The 20,593-nt window shown below is 44.0% G+C and overlaps 1 protein-coding gene across 3 annotated transcripts in view; it reads left to right on the top strand.

Moving 5' to 3' along the window:
- The window catches only part of KCNN3 (potassium calcium-activated channel subfamily N member 3), a 186,293-nt gene that overhangs the window by 104,324 nt on the left and 61,376 nt on the right, over positions 1–20,593 (top strand). For all 3 annotated transcript variants that reach the window (XM_067727962.1, XM_067727963.1, XM_067727960.1), the window contains exon 3: positions 17,784–18,202. In XM_067727962.1, coding sequence (XP_067584063.1) covers positions 17,784–18,202 — 419 coding nt within the window. The remainder of the gene's footprint in view (positions 1–17,783; positions 18,203–20,593) is intronic.

Below are 20,593 nucleotides of genomic sequence, written 5' to 3'. Positions count from 1 at the left end.
CTCCCAAACTCATTCTATGAGGCCACCATTACCATGATACCAAAACCAGACAAAGTTGTCACAAAGAAAGAAAACTACAGGCCAATATCACTGATGAACATAGATGCAAAGATCCTCAACAAAATAGAAGCAAACAGAATCCAACAGCACATTAAAAGGATCATACACCATGATTAAGTGGGGTTTATCCCAGGAATGCAAGGATCCTTCAATATACGCAAATCAGTCAATGTGATAAACCATATTAACAAATTGAAGGAGAAAAACCATATGATCATCTCAACAGATGCAGAAAAAGCTTTTGACAAAATTCAGCACCCATTTATGATAAAAACCCTCCAGAAAGTAGGCGTAGAGGGAATTCACCTCAACATAATAAAGGCCATATATGACAAACCCACAGCCAACATCATTCTCAATGGTGAAAAACTGAAACTATTTCCTTTAAGATCAAGAACAAGACAAGGTTGTCCACTCTCACCACTGTTATTCAACATAGTTTTGGAAGTTTTAGCCACAGCAATCAGAGAAGAAAAAGAAATAAAAGGAATACAAGTTGAAAAATAAGAAATTAAGCTGTCACAGTTTGCAGATGACATGATACTATACATAGAGAATCCTAAAGATGCCGCCAGAAGACTACTAGAGTTAATCAGTGAATTTGGTAAAGTAGCAGGATACAAAATTAATGCACAGAAATCTTTTGCATTCCTATATACTAATGATGAAAAATCTGAAAGAGAAATTAAGGAAACACTCCCACTTACCATTGCAACAAAAAGAATAAAATACCTAGGAAAAAAACCTACCTAAGGAGATAAAAGACCTGTATGCAGAAAACTATACGACACTGATGAAAGAAATTAAAGATGCTACAAACAGATGGAGAGATATACAATGTTCTTGGATTGGATGAATCAACATTATGAAAATGACTGTACTACCCAAAGCAATCTACAGATTCAATGCAATCCCTATCAAACTACCAATGACATTTTTCACATAACTAGAACAAAAAATTTCACAATTTGTATGGAAACACAAAAGACCCCGAATAGACAGAGTAATCTTGAGAAAGAAAAATGGAGCTGGAGGAATCAGGCTCCTGTACTTCAGACTATACTAGAAAGCTACAGTAATCAAGACAGTATGGTACTGGCACAAAAAACAGAAATATAGATCAATGGAACAGGATAGAAAGCCCAGAGATAAACCCACACACATATGGTCACCTTATTTTTGATAAAGGAGGCAAGAATATACAATGGAGAAAAGACAGCTTCTTCAATAAGTGGTGCTGGGAAAACTGGATAGCTACATGTAAAAGAATGAAATTAGAATACTCCCTAACACCATATACAAAAATAAACTCAAAATGGATTAGAGACCTAAATGTAAGGCCATACACTATAAAACTCTTAGAGGAAAACCTAGGCAGAACACTCTATGACATAGATCACAGCAAGATCCTTTTTGACCCACCTCCTAGAGAAATGGAAATAAAAACAAAAATAAACAAATGGGACCTAATGAAACTTAAAAGCTCTTGCAAAGCAAAGGAAACTACAAACAAGATGAAAAGAACAACCCTCAGAATGGGAGAAAATATTTGCAAGTGAAGCAACTGACAAAGGATTAATCTCTAAAATTTACAAGCAGCTCATGCAGCTCAATATCAAAAAAAACAAACAAACAACAACCCAATTCAGAAATGGGCAGAAGACCTAAATAGACATTTCTCCAAAGAAGATATACAGATTGCCAACAGACACATGAAAGGATGCTCAACATCACCAGTCATTAGAGAAATGCAAATCAAAACCACAATGAGGTATCACCTCATACCAGTCAGAATGGCCATCATCAAAAAATCTACAAACAGTAAATGCTGGAGAGGGTGTGGAGAAAAGGGAACCCTCTTGCATTGTCGGTGGCAATGTAAATTGATACAGGCACTATGGAGAACAGTATGGAGGTTCCTTAAAATCTAAAAATAGAACTACCATACAACCCAGCAATCCCACTACTGGGCATATACCCCGAGAAAACCGTAATTCAAAAAGAGTCACGTACCGCAATATTCATTGCAGCTCTATTTACAATAGCCAGGACATAGAAGCAACCTAAGTGTCCATCGACAGATGAATGGATAAAGAAGGTGTGGCACATACATACAATGGAATATTACTCAGCCATAAAAAGAAACGAAATTGAGTTATTTGTAGTGAGGTGGATGGACCTAGAGATTGTCATACAGAGTGAAGTAAGTCAGAAAGAGAAAAATAAATACCATATGCTAACACATATATGTGGAATCTAAAAAAAAAAAAAAAAAAAAAAGAGGTTCTGAAGAACCTAGGGGCAGGACAGGAATAAAGACGCAGATGTGGAGAATGGACTTGAGGACACAGGGAGGGGGAAGGGTAAGCTGGGACGAAATGAGAGAGTGGCATGGACATATATACACTAACAAGTGTAAAATAGATAGCTAGTGGGAAGCAACCGCATAGCACAGGGAGATCAGCTCAGTGCTTTGTGACCACCTAGAGGGGTGGGATAGGGAGTGTGAGAGGGAGACGCAAGAGGGAGGAGATATGGGGATATATGTATATGTATAGCTGATTCACTTTGTTATAAAACAGAAAATAACACACCATTGTAAAGCAATTATACTCCAATAAAGATATTAAAAAAAAAAAGTAGAATGCAGGGTCCTGGGCAATCGATTTAATTTCTCTGGGTCAGTCTCTCCATCTGCAAAATGGGCATGATATTACTTCTTTACAGGAAGGTTGTGAGGTTGCAATGAGATAGTATGTGCAGAATCACTTGGTTTGGCCTGTAGTTCGGCTTTGGGATAATTTGGACACTTAAGGGCACTATGATGAACTGAATTGTGTTCCCCTCAAAATCTATATGTTGAAGCCCTAATCTCCAATGTGACTATATTTGGAGATAGGGTCTTCAGGAGATAATTAAGGTTAAAAGAGGTATAATAGTAGCCCAATCTGATAGGACTGTGGCCTTATAAGAAGAGACATCTCTCTCAGTCTCTCTTGCTCTCTCTGCCATGTGAGAACACAGTGAGAAGGCAACTGTCTACAAGCCAGGAAGAGAGTCCTCGCCACAACCCGACCATGCTGACTACCTGGATCTCAGACTTCCAGCCTCCAGAACTGTGAGAAAATGAAAAATTCTGTTGCTTAAGCCACCCAGTCAGTGGTACTTTGTTATGGTGGCCCAAGCTTACTAATGCAGACATGTGTTCAATCTGTGTACAGTCTGTCTTCAGAAAGTGGTGATGGCATGGACTTGGCCCTGAGGGGGATGGACCTGTGGTCTCCCTGCCCCTCCAGCTGCTCCTACCCTGGCTTCCCAGGTCCCAGTGATCTGGGTCCTGCTACCTTCTTGGCCTCATCTGGTACCACCCGTCACTTATTTCCTAGATTGGCCTTCCTTCTTTCATTTTTCAAATGCTCCAAGCTCTATCCTGCTTTGCACATGCTGTCCCCTCTGCCTGCAGTGCTTACCTTTGCAGGGTTTACCTTTCACTCAAAGGTTCAGTTCTCAGAGAGTCCTGCCTGGACTGCCTGCCCAAGACAGCGCAACTTCTACCCAGACTGCTTTTGTTTCTTCCTAGCAGCCATCATGTACTGAAATTAAATGGTTTACCTGTTTCTTATCTGTTTTTGTCTATTAGAATGTAAGCTCCATGATGATAGAGGTTTCGTTTACTTGTTCTTGCTGTATCCCCAGAGCTTGGCATGGTGACTGTCACATAATAGGGACTCAACCCAGAAAGAAAGAAAAAAAGAAAGAAAGAAAGAGAGAGAGAGAGAGAGAGAGAGAGAGAAAGAGAAAAAGACAGAGAAAGAATGAAAGATCAAACTGATCTGGTAAAAGTTCCATGCCCGTGCACCCAGCATCGCTTGAAGTAGATCCAAAGCACCTTGATTTCCAGTACCACAACTTATCTCTCATTGTAACTAGAGGCCAACTGGTCCAGCCAACGGTTTTTCAACAGAAGGGTTCTATGGCAGGGTATGGGCCACCACAGAGAGCTAGGTGGAGGACGAGGTGAATGAGTTGGGCTTTTTTTTTTTGTCTTTTTGAATTTTATTTTATTTATTTTTTTATACAACAGGTTCTTACTAGTTATCCATTTTATACGTATTAGTGTATACATGTCAATCCCAGTCTCCCAATTTGTCGCACCACCACCACCTCCTCCCGCCACTTTTCCCGCTTGGTGTCCATACGTTTGTTCTCTACATCTGTGTCTCTATTTCTGTCCTGCAAACTGGTTCATCTATGCCATTATTTTAGGTTCCACATATATGCGTTAATATATGATATTTGTTTTTCTCTTTCTGACTTACTTCCCACTGTATGACAGTCTCTAGATCCATCGACGTCTTTACAAATGACCCAATTTCGTTCCTTTTTATGGTTGAGTAATATTCCATTGTATATACGTACCACATCTTATTTATCCATTCGTCTGTCGATGGGCATTTAGGTTTCTTCCATGCCCTGGCTATTGTAAATAGTGCTGCAGTGAACATTGGGGTGCATGTGTCTTTTTGAATTATGGTTTTCTCAGGGTATATGCCCAGTAGTGGTATTGCTGGGTCATATGCTAGTTCTATTTTTAGTTTTTTAAGGAGCCTGCATACTGTTCTCTGTAGTGGCTGTATAAATTTACATTCCCACCAATAGTGCAAGAGGGTTCCTTTTTCTCTACACCCTCTCCAGCATTTGTTGTTTGTAGATTTTCTGATGGTGCCCATTATAACTGGTGTGAGGTGATACCTCATTATAGTTTTGATTTGCATTTCTCTAATAATTAGTGATGTTGAGCAGCTTTTCATGTGCTTCTTGGCCATCTGTATGTCTTCTTTGGAGAAATGTCTGTTTAGGTCTTTTGCCCATTTTTGGATTGGATTGTTTGTTTTTTTAATATTGAGCTGCATGAGCTGTTTATATATTTTGGAGATTAATACTCTGTCCATTGATTCATTTGCAAATAATTTCTCCCATTCTGAGGGTTGTCTTTTCATCTTGTTTGTAGTTTCCTTTGCTTTGCAAAAGCTTTTAAGTTTCATTAGGTCCCATTTGTTTATTTTTGTTTTTGTTTCCATTACTCTAGGAGGTGGATCAAAAAAGATCTTGCTGTGATTTATGTCAAAGAGTGTTCTTCCTATGTTTTCCTCTATGAGTTTTATAGTGTCTGGTCTTACATTTAGGTCTTTAATCCATTTTGAGTTTATTTTTGTGTATGGTGTTAGGGAGTGTTCTAATTTCATTCTTTTACATGTAGCTGTCCAGTTTTCCCAGCACCACTTATTGAAGAGACTGTCTTTTCTCCATTGTATATCTTTGCCTCCTTTGTCATAGATTAGTTGACCATAGGTGCGTGGATTTATCTCTGGGCTTTCTATCCTGTTCTGTTGATCTATATTTCTGTTTTTGTGCCAGTACCATATTGTCCTGATAACTGTAGCTTTGTAGTATAGTCTGAAGTCAGGGAGTCTGATTCCTCCAGCTTCCCTTTTGTTGTTGTTGTTGTTGTTTTTTTAGAGAAATTGCAGAAGAAACCAGAAGTTTCTAGGAGGTTGAAATGGGTCTTTTTTTTTTTTCTTTTTAAATTTATTTATTTTTGGCTGCATTGGGTCTTCGTTACTGTGTGTGGGCTTCTCATTGTGGTGGCTTCTCTTGTTGCAGAGCACAGCTCTAGGGTGCAATGGCTTCAGTAGTTGTGGTGCACGGGCTTAGTTGCTCTGCAGCATGTGGGATCTTCCCAGACCAGAGCTCAAACCCATGTCCCTTGCATTGGCAGGTGGATTCTTAACCACTGCACCACCAAGGAAGCCCTCCAGCTCCGTTTTTTTCCCTCAAGACTGCTTTGGCTATTCAGGGTCTTTTGTGTCTCCATACAAATTTTAAGATTTTTTGTTCTAGTTCTGTAAAAAATGCCATTGGTAATTTGATAGGGATTACACTGAATCTGTAGATTGCTTTGGGTAGTATAGTCATTTTCACAATGTTGATTCATCCAATCCAAGAACATGGTATATCTCTCCATCTGTTTATACCATCTTTAGTTTCTTTCATCAGTGTCTTATAGTTTTCTGCATCCAGGTCTTTTTTCTCCCTAGGTAGGTTTATTCCTAGGTGTTTTATTCTTTTTGTTGCAGTGGTAAATGTGAGTGTTTCCGTTATTTCTCTTTCAGATTTGTCATCATTAGTGTTTAGGAATGCAAGAGATTTCTGTACATTAATTTTTTTTTTGCGGTACACAGGCCTCTCACTGTTGTGGCCTCTCCTGTTGCAGAGCACAGGCTCCGGACACACAGGCTCAGTGGCCATGGCTCACGGGCTCAGCCGCTCCACGGCATGTGAGATCTTCCAGGACCAGGGCACGAACCCGTGTCCCCTGCATTGGCAGGCGGACTCTCAACCACTGCGCCACCAGTGAAGCCCTGTGCGTTAATTTTATATCCTGCAACTTTACCAAATTTATTGATTAACTCTAGTAGTTTTCTGGTGGCATCCTTAGGATTCTCTGTGTATAGTATCACATCATCTGCAAACAGTGACAGTTTTACTTCTTCTTTTCCAATTTGTATTCCTTTTATTTTTCTTCTCTGATTGCCATGGCTAGGACTTCCAAAACTATGTTGAATAATAGTGGCAAGAGTGAACATCCTTGTTCCTGTTCTTAGAGGAAATGCTTTCAGTTTTTCACCATTGAGAATGTTTGCTGTGGGTTTGTCATATATGGCCTTTATTATGTTGAGGTAGGTTCCTTCTGTGGCCACTTTCTGTAGAGTTTTTATCATAAATTGGTGTTGAATTTTGTCAAAAGCTTTTTCTGCATCTATAGAGATGATCATATGGTTTTTCTTCTTCAATTTATTAATATGGTGTATCAATTTGATTTATTTGCATATATTGAAGAATCCTTGCATCCCTGGGATAAATCCCACTTGATCACGGTGTATGATCCTTTTAATGTGTTTTTGGATTCTGTTTGCTAGTATTTTGTTGAGGATTTTTGCATCTATACTCATCAGTGATATTGGTCTGTAATTTTCTTATTTGGTAGTATCTTTGGTTTTGGTATCATGGTGATGGTGGCCTCATATAATGAGTTTGGGAGTGTTCCTTCCTCTGCACTTTTTTGGAAGCATTTGGGAAGGATGGGTGTTAGCTCTTCTCTAAATGTTTGATAGAATTCACTTGTGAAGCCATCTGGTCCTGCACTTTTGTTTGTTGGAAGATTTTTAATCACAGTTTCAATTGCATTACTTGTGATTTGTCAGTTCATATTTTCTATTTCTTCCTGGTTCAGTCTTGGAAGGTTATACCTTTCTAAGAATTTGTCCATTTCTTCCAAGTTGTCCATTTTATTGGTATAGAGTTGCTTGTAATAGTCTCTTAGGATGCTTTGCTTTATGTGGTGTCTGTTGTAACTTCTCCTTTTTCATTTCTAATTTTATTGATTTGAGTCCTCTCCCTCTTTTTCTTGATGAGTCTGGCTAATGGTTTATCAATTTTGTTTATCTTCTCAAAGAACCAGCTTTTAGTTTTATTGATCTTTGCTATTGTTTTCTTTGTTTCTATTTCATTTATTTCTGCTCTGATCTTTATGATTTCTTTCCTTCTGCAAACTTCAGGTTTTGTTTGTTCTTCTTTCTCTTGTTCCCTTAGGTGTAAGGTTAGATTGTTTATTTGAGATTTTTCTTGTTTCTTGTGGTAGCTCTATTGCTATAAACTTCCCTCTTAGAACTGCATTTGCTGCATCCCATAGGTTTTGGATCGTTGTGTTTTTCTTGTCATTTGTTTCTAGGTATTTTCTGATTTCCTCTTTGATTTCTTCAGTGATCTCTTGGTTATTTAGTAACATATTGTTTAGCTTCCATGTGTTTGTGTTTTTTTCATTTTTTTCCATGTAATTGACTTCTAATCTTACAGCATTGTGGGCAGAAAAGATGCTTGATATGATTTCAGTTTTCTTAAATATACTGAGGCTTGATTTGTGACCCAAGATGTGATCTATCCTGGAGAATGTTCCATGAGCACTTGAGAAGAAAGTGTAATCTGCTGTTTCTGGATGGAATGTCCTATAAATATCAATTAAATCTATCTGGTTTATTGTGTCATTTAAAGCTTGTGTTTCCTTTTTAATTTTCTGTCTGGGTGATCCGTCCATTGGTGTAAGTGAGGTGTTAAAGTCCCCCACTATTATTGTGTTACTGTCTATTTCCTCTTTTATAGCTGTTAGCAGTTGCCTTATGTATTGAGGTGCTCCTATGTTGGGTGCATATATATTTATAATTGTTATATCTTCTTCTTGGATTGATCCCTTGATCATTACGTAGTGTCCTTCCTTGTCTCTTGTAACATTCTTTATTTTAAAGTCTATTTTATCTGCTATGAGTATTGCTACTCCAGCTTTCTTTTGATTTCCATTTGCATGGAATACCTTTTTCCATCCCCTCACTTTCAGTCTGTATGTGTCCCTAGGACTGAAGTGGGTCTCTTGTAGACAGCATAAATATGGGTCTTGTTTTTGTATTCATTCAGCAAGCCTGTGTCTTTTGGTTGGAGCATTTAATCCATTCGTGTTTAAGGTAATTATCGATACGTATGTTCCTATTCCCATTTTCTTAATTGTTATGGGTTTGTTTTTGTAGGTCCTTTACTTCTCTTGTGTTTCCCACTTAGAGAAGTTCCACTGGCGTTTGTTGTAGAGCTGGTTTGGTGGTGCTGAATTGTCTTAGGTTTTGCTTGTCTGTAAAGCTTTTGATTTCTCTGTCGAATCTGAATGAGATCCTTGCTGGGTAGAGTAATCTTGGTTGTAGGTTTTTCCCTTTCATCACTTTGAATATAACATGCCACTGCCTTCTGGCTGTAGAGTTTCAGCTGAGAAATCAGCTGTTAACCTTATGGGAGTTCCCTTGTATGTTATTTGTCATTTTTCCCTTGTGGCTTTCAATAATTCTTCTTTGTCTTTAATTTTTGACAGTTTGATTACTATGTGTCTCGGCATGTTTCTCCTTGGATTTATCCTGCCTGGGACTCTCTGTGCTTCCTGGACTTGGGTGGCTATTTCCTTTCCCATGTTAGGGAAGTTTTCTACTATAATCTCTTCAAATATTCTCTCGGGTCCTTTCTCTCTCTCTTCTCCTTCTGGGACCCCTATAATGAAATTGTTGTTGCATTCAATGTTGTCCCAGAGGTCTCTTATGCTGTATTCACTTCTTTTCATTCTTTTTTTTTTATTCTGTTCTGCGGAAATGAATTCCACCATTCTGTCTTCCAGGTCACTTATCCGTTCTTCTGCCTCAGTTATGCTGCTATTTATTCCTTCTAGTGTAGTTTTCATTTCAGTTATTGTATTGTTCATCTCTGTTTGTTTGTTCTTTAATTCTTCTAGGTCTTTGTTAAACATTTCTTGCATCTTCTCAATCTTTGCCTCCATTCTTTTCCGAGGTCCTGGATCATCTTCACTATCATTATTCTGAATTCTTTTTCTAGAAGGTTGCCTATCTCTACTTCATTTAGTTGTTTTTCTGGGGTTTTATCTTTTTCCTTCATCTTGTACATAGCCCTCTGCCTTTTCATATTGTCTATCTATCTGTGAATGTGGTTTTTGTTCCACAGTCTGCAGGATTGTAGTTCTTCTTGCTTCTGCTGTCTGCCTTCTCATGATTGGCCTTTGAATGCTCTTTTCTACCCTTTCAACCAGAAGAGCTCTGAGTTTATCTGATTCCTATATTGGACTTTAATGAGAAATCTCACTGGAAGAAACAGCTCCACAGCTAGGAGAAAATGGAAAACCACAAATTGGATCCAACCCTTCATGTTACAGATGAAGAATCTGAGGACCAGAGAGGGAAAGGGACCTGCCCATGCACAGATGATCAGTGGCAGAGCACTCTATCCCCAGTGGTGCCGTGGTTAGGCACCATTCTTGTTAACAATTCTTGTTATGTGAGTGAAAAATACTGGCTTCCTCAAATGCTGTAACTTGGCTTTTACTCTCTACAAACTGGAGACAAGAAAGGGCTTTTGGTCACCACTGGTCTCTGGCAGTCCCAAACAAATTTCAGGCTCAAGGGTCCCATGCGTTCTCATGCCCACTGCAGGAGACCACACACGAACTCTGCTAGGGGCACTCAGGAGAACCCTGACCAGGCCAAAGAGCCACCAAAGAACATCACACATGGCCCAGTAAGTCATAGCAGTTTCAGAAGGGGAGGATTTCTTCATAGAAAGACTCAGAGCTGGCTAGCATGGACTCCAACCCTCTGAGAGTCTTGTTGGTTGTAGAATGATAGACTTTTCTGACAGCCCCCTTACTTGCTGACCTCTCTTCTATCTTCCCTTCTTTTCCTTCCTCCCTTTCTTCAGCTATATCCAAGGAGCATTTGCTGACTGGAAATTTTATGTTAACCATTACTGCAAACCCAGACATTCGTTTCAACACTGGCAATCAGCTCTTGTCCTTGGGGAAACCTAATTAGATATTATGGGACTTTTGATGTTGTTTCCATGGAAACCCCCATAGTAATGGCGTACATGCAGAATATATGCTCCAGGAAGTTTGGGAAAAAAATACATATATATTATTACTGGATTTTAAGAATATCTTTCATTTTTTTCTCTTGCTTTTTTTCTGCATATATATTTTTCTAATCATGGAAATTTTCCCTGGATTTTTTTCTCTCACAGAGAGAGAATAGTAGAGAACACAAGGGCCTTTTACATTTTCTCTCCTTTAATTAAAAAAAATTCATAGTTGCTCAAGAATGAAAGTTTTTCAGATGGGTCAGAAAACATCTAAGCAGGATCTCCCCTAATAGCTGAGAACATTTTAAGGAAAGATATTGCTTAAATAAAGAATTGAAAAGGCCTCAAGTCTTTCAAAATAGAAGGGGGAAACTAGCAAATCCAATGAATCAACTCCAAATGTATTTACACTAAAGGGGAAAAAAAGAAGGGCAGGTTTCCTGGTGCTTGGTGCTCTGTCAGGTTGACACTGGGGCCTCTGGGACATTCTCCTTGCCTCCCTGTCGAGACAGCCTGTTTCCAGTCCTGCAGCTAACGCATGGTGGGCTCCAGTGATTGCATATGAAATGACCTGTCCTGGGGTGACCAGATGGCCCTTCAGAATTGGCCCCCATGGTGAGCTGGTGAACCACACGATTACTCTGTGAGAAACTCCAGTGTGGGAAGCGTGCAGACCTGGTCTGACTGGTACAGATGGAAGAGCCCAGCAGACTTTACAGAGAGGGAGCCTGTTACGCACCCATGTGCCACAGCTAAAATTCAAGTGTTCCTGGAGAACCCATGAATAACTGAACTGTTTTCTTTGATACCTCTAATTGGCCACTCAAGGATGGAATGCCCACACTGACCTTTTTGCTAGCTGCCAGCTGATCAATTAACCCCCCAAGTTTGCCAACAAGATTCACTGTTCCCAGAGTCCCTGCAGTTTTTCTTCTTCACACCCGATAAATTCTGTTTTGCCCTCACTCCTTGATTCTCTACCAGCTGACTTCCTCGCCTGTGAGAAACACATTGCATGCAAAATAACTCAGCTGCTTGCAAAATAATTTTTTAAATGCTTTGCGTTATTCTTTGATGTATGAAATGATGTGTCCACTGGGTGGGGCAGGGCTGGGGGAAGCTGGCATGGCCCTTGATCGTGATCCCCTCTTCATCCAGTTACACAGTTACTTGAGATAGACTGGCCAGCCCTGTCTGATTAACTATGTGGGGTGGCAGGGTGTGGATGGAAGTTCCTTCTAGGGGCTGTGGCATGAGAAGTTAAAAGAGAAGTGTTGGGCATGGCAGGCAAATCACCCAACTTCTAATATGTGTGCTAAGTAAACGCGTGAATGAGATTTGTTTATGTATGAGTTTTGTTGCATGACAAATCACCCCCAAAATTAAGGACTTAAAACAATAATCATTTAGCTCACGATCGTGTGGGTCAGCAATCAGGGCAGGGCTCAGCTTGGTAGTTCTTCTGCTGTCTCACCTGGGGTGAGCTTCTGTCATGCAGCTGATCAAGGATGACCTCACTCGCGTGCTTGGCAGCTGGTGCTGGCTGTAGGCTGGGGTGATGGGGAAAATGGGGCCATGTGTCTACAGCAAGCCCCATCACACTGACATTCTACAAACCTCAGCTACATCACATTATCTAATGTCCCTTTGGCCAAAGGAAGGCACACGGCCAGGTTCAGATTCAAGGGGGAAATGGACTGTACCTCTTGAGAAATGGACTGTATGTACCTCTTGCTGGGAGGAGAAGCAAAGTCACATGTGAAGAAAGAAACAAACGGGATGGGAGGAATTGGTGGCATCTTGGTAGTACCACACCAGGTTTGTCTGATACAGGCCTTCCAAGCACTACTGAATCCCTATCTTGCCTAAGAAGTTTTCCATGATGGGCCCTTATCATGCCTCTCTTATGCTAGAGCTCCTTGAGATTGTGAGCTGATTCATGGGACATGTGTCTGATTGATAGTTATATCACCACAGTGTTCTCACCTAGTTGGTTCTTTTTCATTGAGGTATAATGGATAAATAAAATTGTATAGCGTACAATGTGTTGATTTGATATACGTATACAATGTGAAATGATTACCACAGTCAAGTTAATTAACACATCTACCCCCTCACATCGTTACCTTTTTTTTTTTGAGAACACTTATGATCAGGTCTCTTAGCAAATTTCAAGTATTAGTTGGTTCTTACTACTTCTTTTATTGAATTGAGTTGAGTTGAATTGACTGAGTTGGTTCTCCTTTCTTTCTAATTACAAGCTCCTTGAAGGCAAGTTTGGAACTGCTCTCTCACATAAAATCTCCCTCCCAAAGCTCTTGGAATTACACCAACAGGCTGAAAATCCCACAGGCTCTTAGAACCAGTTAAATGGCAGTGGATCAGGTCTGGAGCCAGCTCTATTCAGGACACTATCTGGGGGTAAGAGTGGGACTTGCAGGTGACCACAGGCCCTGGCACCAAAGCATTCCATCTTCAGGCCGGCCATACCCCAAATGAGCGGCATCACCGTGTGAGGCTAAGACACAGCAGTTTGGAGATCGTGGCTTTCCTTCCTCACTCAGGGGAAACCCAGGCCAGGTCAGGAGGAAACATGTTTGTCAGCCCCCGGCCTCTGAGGCTTCTACTCTGTGACAGCTCAGAGCGGACCCCACCCCCCGAACCCCCACGGGCCCTCTGGCACCCCCTGCCCCTTGCCAGATTCCATCCATATCACCTCAGCACCCTTCCAAAATTCATCAGGGTGACCAGTCAGGCTGCTCTAGAACCAGGCCTGGGTGGCTGAGACCCAAATGGAGGGAAGGACAATCCTCTGCCACCCTCCCCACTCTGGTCCAGCAGTGCTCCAGCACTTCTCCAGCACTCTCTAAGGCTTGGAGATCACCTGTGACCCTTTATTCCAGATTGGACCACCCCCTGGGAATAGGAGGGTGCCCTTCCCATGGCATAAGATAAATCGTCAGGTACTTCCTTACTCACAGGCTTAGCAATGAGTTTTCTACGGGAGTTTCCATTCTGGGTGGTTAACAAGGGCCACGGGCCACCTGTCCTTTTCTTCACATGACACAGTCATCCACCTACCCACCCCTTTACTCACTAAAATTCTGTTGACTGCCCACTGTGTACCAGGACCATCTCAGGCCTTGGGGAGAGGTGAGATGAGCCAGGCGTGGGTCCTGTCCCCTGGGAGCTCATGTGCCCTGAGACCACACACGAGGTCTGCATAGGACCATGGAATAAGGGCTCTTCAGAGCAGAAGGTACCTCGGGGATCATCCAGTCTATCCCCTCATTCCTCAGAGGAGGAAACTGAGCCCAAGAGACAGGAGTTTAGTCATCCAGGGTCACACAGTAAGCAGTAGTTATTGATTCGCTACACAAGAATTTACCCAACACCTATATATGCTAAGATCTGGGCTGGCACTGGAGATACCACAGGGAACAAGGTGGGCACGGCCCTGTCCCTTTGGCAGTCCAGCTGTGACTGGTGGGTCTCATCCAGGTTACATTTTAGGCTTACCCAAGGAAGCTTAAGAAAAATCCCAATGCCAGGGCCTCATGCCCAGAGGTTCAGACTGGCTTGGTGTGGGGTCCAAGTGTGGGTATTTTTAAACAAGTTCTCCAAGTGATTCTGTTGTGCAGACAGGTCAAGAACCACTGCTCTGGGGTGGGGGAGACAGGCAAAAACCAAGCAAACGTGAATAAATACGTAACTGAAATTTGTGATTTGTAAGGAATGAACAGGATGCTGAGTGAGGACATGGCAGGGTGGGGTACTGTTATCTGCCTAAGTCGGAGTGAGGCTACACTTGGAGAACTGTGGTTCCAGGGGTCAGATGGGAGCAAGCACAAGGGCGTCCTCATATGGGACAGCAATGGAATCTTCTGGGCCATTGCCCACCCTGCTGATCCACAAATCCCTGCACTGGAGCCCTGTCTAGCAGAGGCTCTCAATCTGCAGCCTGAAATATCTCCCCGCTGGCCCCCATGCATACTATTTATGAGTGCCTCCCAGGCCAGCCGGATTAATAATCCCTCACATTTTAAGAGTATAGTCATCCCTTGGTATCCACAGGGGTTGGTTCCAGGAAACCCTGTGGATACCAAAATCTGAGGATGCCCAAGCCCCTTATATAAAATGGTGTAGGACCCTCAGCCCTCCGGATCCACAGTTCTTCAGCCATGGATATGGAGGTCCAACTGTAGTTGGTAAAGCACATTCCCTCTTATCCGTATTATTGGATCCTAATGCTAATCCCGTGCGATGGACAGGGTCAAGGTTAATAGTCTGATGATAGAGATGTAGAAATAGGCTCAGAGAAGTGGTGTGACCTGCCTAAGATCACACAGCTAGTATCTGGATGTGAGACTTCAGTCTAGCTCATCAGCCTCCAACTCCACTACCCATGTCGTCCCCCCACCCCAAGCCTTGCACCAGGAAACTGAAACAGAAACGGGGCACCCGGGAGGCAGGTGGGGACACCACCCCGGGGCCAGCACCCTCCTGTCAAGCTGGGCAGAACTGCCGACGTGCCTCACCTTTAACTGGGATGGTATACAATCTCCTTCTCCATCAGGAAATCCAAGGAACCTGTGACTCTTTACTTCAGTTCCTGCCCAGAATGAACCCGGTTGCTATAGCAACCCGATGCAGTTCTTTCTTATAGGGTGGATGGTTTTCATTTTGTATTTGAAGAGTCTGGCCAGGCAGTCGCGTTGCCATGGCTCGGCCTGTTGGCAGCAGTTACAAGCAGAGGAAACCCTTTGAGCAGCCTCTAGGTCCCTCTAATTGATGGTGGAAACCTGTGTCTGGAAAAACCCCTGGCTCAGCTGTGCTAGGAAAGGAGGGAGGGGGAGTCTCGGCTGGTGTTGTGCTGGGTACCCTCTCCTGTTCAGAGAGCACACCTTACTAATTACAGCCACCTGGCCAGAGGTCGGCCCCTCAGCCACTTGCTCCCATAGAGCCTTCTAGTTCCCCTCCATGATCTTCATCCCAGGGGGCCATGCTCAGAGCTGTTTCATTGAACCCTGAATGCCCAGCTCTCTGGCAAATAGAGGGCCTCCAACATATGTTTGTTGAATGAATGAATGATCTTTTGTAGTTTATGAAGCCCTTCATACCCATTATCTCCCTTACTCCCCATGATAGCTGTGTGAGGTCCCAGGGCAGGAGGAAGAGGAAACTGTGGTCCAGAAAGGTGAGAGAGGTGCTCTCACAGGCTGCCTCCCCTCCCTGTGCACTTTTGTAGCTGCCCTTGCCTCTGGGCAGCCCACTGAGTTGCCTGGCACTTGCTCCATGAGGCAGACAAATATCACAGGCACACCCTAAAAGCAAGGCAAGCAGGAGACCCCTGTTCAAGTCATGTGACTCGATTGTTCACCTTGAATTTGTCTCAGACATGACACAGATCCTTTTTTTTTTTTAAGATTTTTTTTGATGTGGACCATTTTTAAAGTCTAATGAATTTGTTGCAGTATTACTTCTGTTTTATGTTTTGGTTTTTTGGCCACGAGGCACATGGGATCTTAGCTCCCCAACCAGGGATCGAACCCGCACCCACTGTGTTGGACGGCGAAGTCTTAACCACTGGACCACCAGGGAAGTCCCAACACACAGATCCCTTGATGGGCCCTTTTTACCCTCAGAGGCTCCAGACATGGGTGTCACGGTTTTCTCCCCTGGGTCCTTGGTTGTGGGCATGGTGGCCTGGAGGGCAGGCAGTGAAGGAGGGAGAAGAGAAGGGTGCTTGGTGACTAACTTCAAAACACAGCAGAATGTTCCTTTGGCCCAAACCGCAGAGGAAACAGTGGGACACACAGAGTAAAGGGCCTCTCCGTTCCTAAACCCCCTGTGAAGTGGGGTGAAGTGTGAGGGCAAGCAAGGCTTAGCTCCGCCTTCAACCAGCACGCCCAATCCACGCTGACCCAAACTCTCTGTTACTCCCTCCATTGCTGAGGGTGTATTTCCAGGTTAAATCAAACTTCTTCCACCCTACCCTGGCCCCAACATTAATTTATTTCTAATGCAGCCTAATTTCCTTCTGGACATGAATCCTTCCCAGGATTATCATGAGGATAAATGCTTCCGTCGCCTCTCATAAGTGAGGCGCATACCTGTCCAGGAGGCCCCCATGACCAGCACAGGCCCCTGATTGCAGGCCTCTCCTAAGAATCAGAACCTTCACATGTCCAAGGTGGACCTCAGAGGCCTCGCATTTCACAGATGTGGAGACTGGGGCCGTGGAGGGGAAGAACGTGAGGCCCTCTTCACAGTCATTGGGTGTGGGAGACCCCCCACCGTGGGACCTCCTTGAGAACAAGCCTGGGCCTTCCCAGTATGTGAACCCAGCACTGAGCCCAGGCTGGGCACATAGCAGGTGCTCAATGAAGGCTTGTTTCAGCTGCTTTGCCAGGCCTCCTGGTGCAACAGTGGGAGCCTCATCTTCGTGGAAGGAAGGTTAGGACTGGAAGGGCGCTTAGACATCACTGAGCCCAACCCTCATTAACGGAAAGAGACCCCATGGATTAATAACGCTAAAAATAACAATAGCTAATACCTACAGAGCTGGGTGCTAGACAGGATTCTCTGCACTTCGTACGTACTAAGCCATTGCAGCCACATAGCGACCACTATGCAGCAGGTATTATTATCATTGTCCCAAGATGAGGAAACTGAGGCACAGAGAGGCTCCATAACTTGCTGAAGGTCACAGAGCTAGTTAGTGTTGGGATCAGGATCCAGACCCAGGCAGTCTGGCTCCAGGGCCCACACCACTAACACCCCACCACCGACAGAGAGCAAAGTGCTGCGAGCAGGCACTTTTCTCCCAGTGGGAGGAGGAGTCTGTGCCAGCCCTATGAGTTCACTCAGGAAACATAGCTTTTTCATCTCCGCATCCCCCTCAGGGCTCAGCTCAGGGCCTGGCAGGGGCCCAGGGACCTGTGTTCAATACAAGTGAGCTGTTCATCTTCCTAGTCATGAAACAACCAGTTTAGGGGCTCCTTGGAGCTGGAAGGAATCTTGGGAAGCAATTTACAGAAATGGAGGCCCAGAGGTTGACGTGTCTTAGCCAGGTCTCCTGACTCCCTGTCCAGGGCTCTCTTCACCCAGGCAAGGCCTCCAAAGAGGGCCCTGAGGCGGATCCTCCCTCGCCCCCGCTGTGCGGTTCCATCCTGGCTGTGCTAACAGGCTCTCTGCTCCCACAGCTCTTCGTGATCGACAATGGTGCGGACGACTGGCGGATAGCCATGACCTACGAGCGCATCCTCTACATCAGCTTGGAGATGCTGGTGTGCGCCATCCACCCCATTCCTGGCGAGTACAAGTTCTTCTGGACGGCGCGCCTGGCCTTCTCTTACACACCCTCGCGGGCGGAGGCCGACGTGGACATCATCCTGTCCATCCCGATGTTCCTGCGCCTGTACCTGATCGCCCGCGTCATGCTACTGCACAGCAAGCTCTTCACGGACGCCTCGTCCCGCAGCATCGGGGCCCTCAACAAGATCAACTTCAACACGCGCTTCGTCATGAAGACCCTCATGACCATCTGCCCCGGCACCGTGCTCCTCGTGTTCAGCATCTCACTGTGGATCATCGCTGCCTGGACCGTCCGCGTCTGCGAAAGGTATTCCAGCGGGTCGGGTTCTCCACTCGACCAGGGCCTCTGAGCACACGGCCCATGTTGGGATGGGGGAAGGGAGGAGGAGCGGGGGGGCCCGGATGTATGTGGTCTGATGGAAGAAACAGGCATGTACCCAGACACCTCAGGAGAAAATGGGAGAGGAGAGGACCGGGTTGGGGCTGAATATGAGCTGCAACACTGAAACATTGGAACCAAGGTAAGCTGGGAAAAATGCATATATAATCCTCATTTCCTGTTCTTTGTAAACCAGTATATCTCAAAGTGTTCTGGTTATATCATTACCCCTTTCTCACATATAACACTTTGCAATTTCTGCATTATCTCTCCCTCTTGGAGATTAAGGATGTTCGCTAGCATTTTAAAGGCTCTGAGAAGTCCTGCAGTAATGAAACTGGTTTAATTTTGTTTAGTCCAGATTTTCTCAAGAGTATTCACCCACCAACGCTTTTCATTGTACAGCACTGTGGATGCCTCACTACTCAAAAATTTGGTCCACAGACCAGCAGTATCAGCATCACTGGTAACTTGTTAGATTGCAGAATCTCAGGCCTCACCCTGGAACTACTGAATAGAATTTGCATTTTAACAAGTTCACTGGTGACTTGTATGCACCTTAAAGTTTGAGAAGCACCTCACTGATGGAACATACTTTGGGAAACATTGTTTTGGGAGGCTGGTGGCTAGTAGGAGAGAAGGGGGATATGGCCTAATATAGATCTGGGGCTCTAGGGCATCATGCCAGCCCCTCAGAACTGCCATCATCAAGGCTCAAGGGTAGGTCTGTGGCTACCCGCTTCCACCACCATCCCCAAGCTGCCCTTACTGACTCCTCTCCCTTTCAAGCTTGTCCTGGATATTCATTTTCTCTGATTTCATATGTGGAGTCTGAACACTGAGGTTAAAAACCTGGATTCTGCCCCTAAGTAGCCGTGAGACCTTGAGCAAGTCACTTCACCTCTCTGGGCCTCCGTGTCTTCATTTTAAAGTGAGGATCACTTGAGATAGAAGGTAGATATACATTTACTTGAGAGAGGTTATTTTTAGTATGCTGAGAGGCCTGGTCAAGCGTCCTGTGTAATTTAATCAGATCACCCTTCATTCATTATCACATAAAATTGTATTGTCAGGGCTTCCCTGGTGGCGCAGTGGTTGGGAGTCCGCCTGCCGATGCAGGGGACACGGGTTCGTGCCCTGGTCCGGGAAGATCCTACATGCCGCGGATCGGCTGGGCCCGTGAGCCATGGCCGCTGAGCCTGCGCGTCTGGAGCCTGTGCTCCGCAACGGGAGAGGCCACAACAGTGAGACATCCGCGTACCGCCAAAAAAAAAAAAATTGTATTGTCAAATCTTCCATGTACCAGTGTCCCAGGAGAGATAAAACAAGCAAAAGGAGTCTGGAGGAGAGTTAGTCTAACAATATCTCAGGGGTTCACTGAACCTGATTTCCCACCTGTTTTGAAATGTTCTGTGTGCAGACAGTTCTTTCAGATGTTTGGCCCGCAGACACACAGTCAGATGAAGAGGCCATTCTGCTGCAGCCAGGCAGGGACCCCTGCGCATGGCAGGGTCAGTCTCTGAGAGCCAGTGCCATGCTGGGAGACATTTCTCACATATAAAGCCTGAAGGACCCACGATACCCATGTATTCAGAACCCCGTCATTACTCAGCAGCTGACATTATAACACCTGCTCTGAGTAGGACCATACCTCACCAGGCTTCATGAATCTTCTCTGGTAAGCAGACACTCTTTCTGCAATGGAGAAAGCATATGTTTGGGTTCCAACCCCAGACTCCTCATAGTTCCCTTAGCTGAGCAATACGGTGCCAGTCTGGGCCTCAGTTTTCTCATCTGCAAGCTGGGGATAATAATACCAACTTTATAGGATTTGTTTTTGGAGTCAAATAGATAACGTACATGAAGTGTACACTGTGATAATGATAGTGACCATTCCTGCTAATAACGGAGATCTCTTGATAGCTCTTGGGAATCTTGTGACTGCCTTTTTATAATTAGAACAAACCAGTTCCTACTATATGTAGACCTATGCTCTTCCTGTTTTCCTTTTTAATTGATCAAAGCTGAGTCTTCTAACAGCAATAATGATTGAATTTGCATAGCCCCTTAAGATGTTTGAAATCTTCCATGTCTTCAGATCGACCCTGTTTGGTGTGTATCATTACCCCATTTTTCAGATGCGCAAACATGGAACAAAGTACCAGCATGTGAGTTTCATTGTTTATTGAACCTGTCAGAAGTCTGGGTGATGATTTTTTATCGGATTATGAGCGTGCTTCAAAGTGTGTAGTTTGCAAAGTACTCTGTTGCACGCTCTTTGGCACTGAATGACACTCCATGGCCTCCACACTGGGGCTG

Source organism: Pseudorca crassidens, chromosome 2, assembly GCF_039906515.1.
Source record: "Pseudorca crassidens isolate mPseCra1 chromosome 2, mPseCra1.hap1, whole genome shotgun sequence".
In the NCBI taxonomy this organism is placed as follows: Eukaryota; Metazoa; Chordata; class Mammalia; order Artiodactyla; family Delphinidae; genus Pseudorca; species Pseudorca crassidens.
Note: the sequence above shows the minus strand (reverse complement) of the source record. Positions and strands in the feature narration are given on the sequence as shown.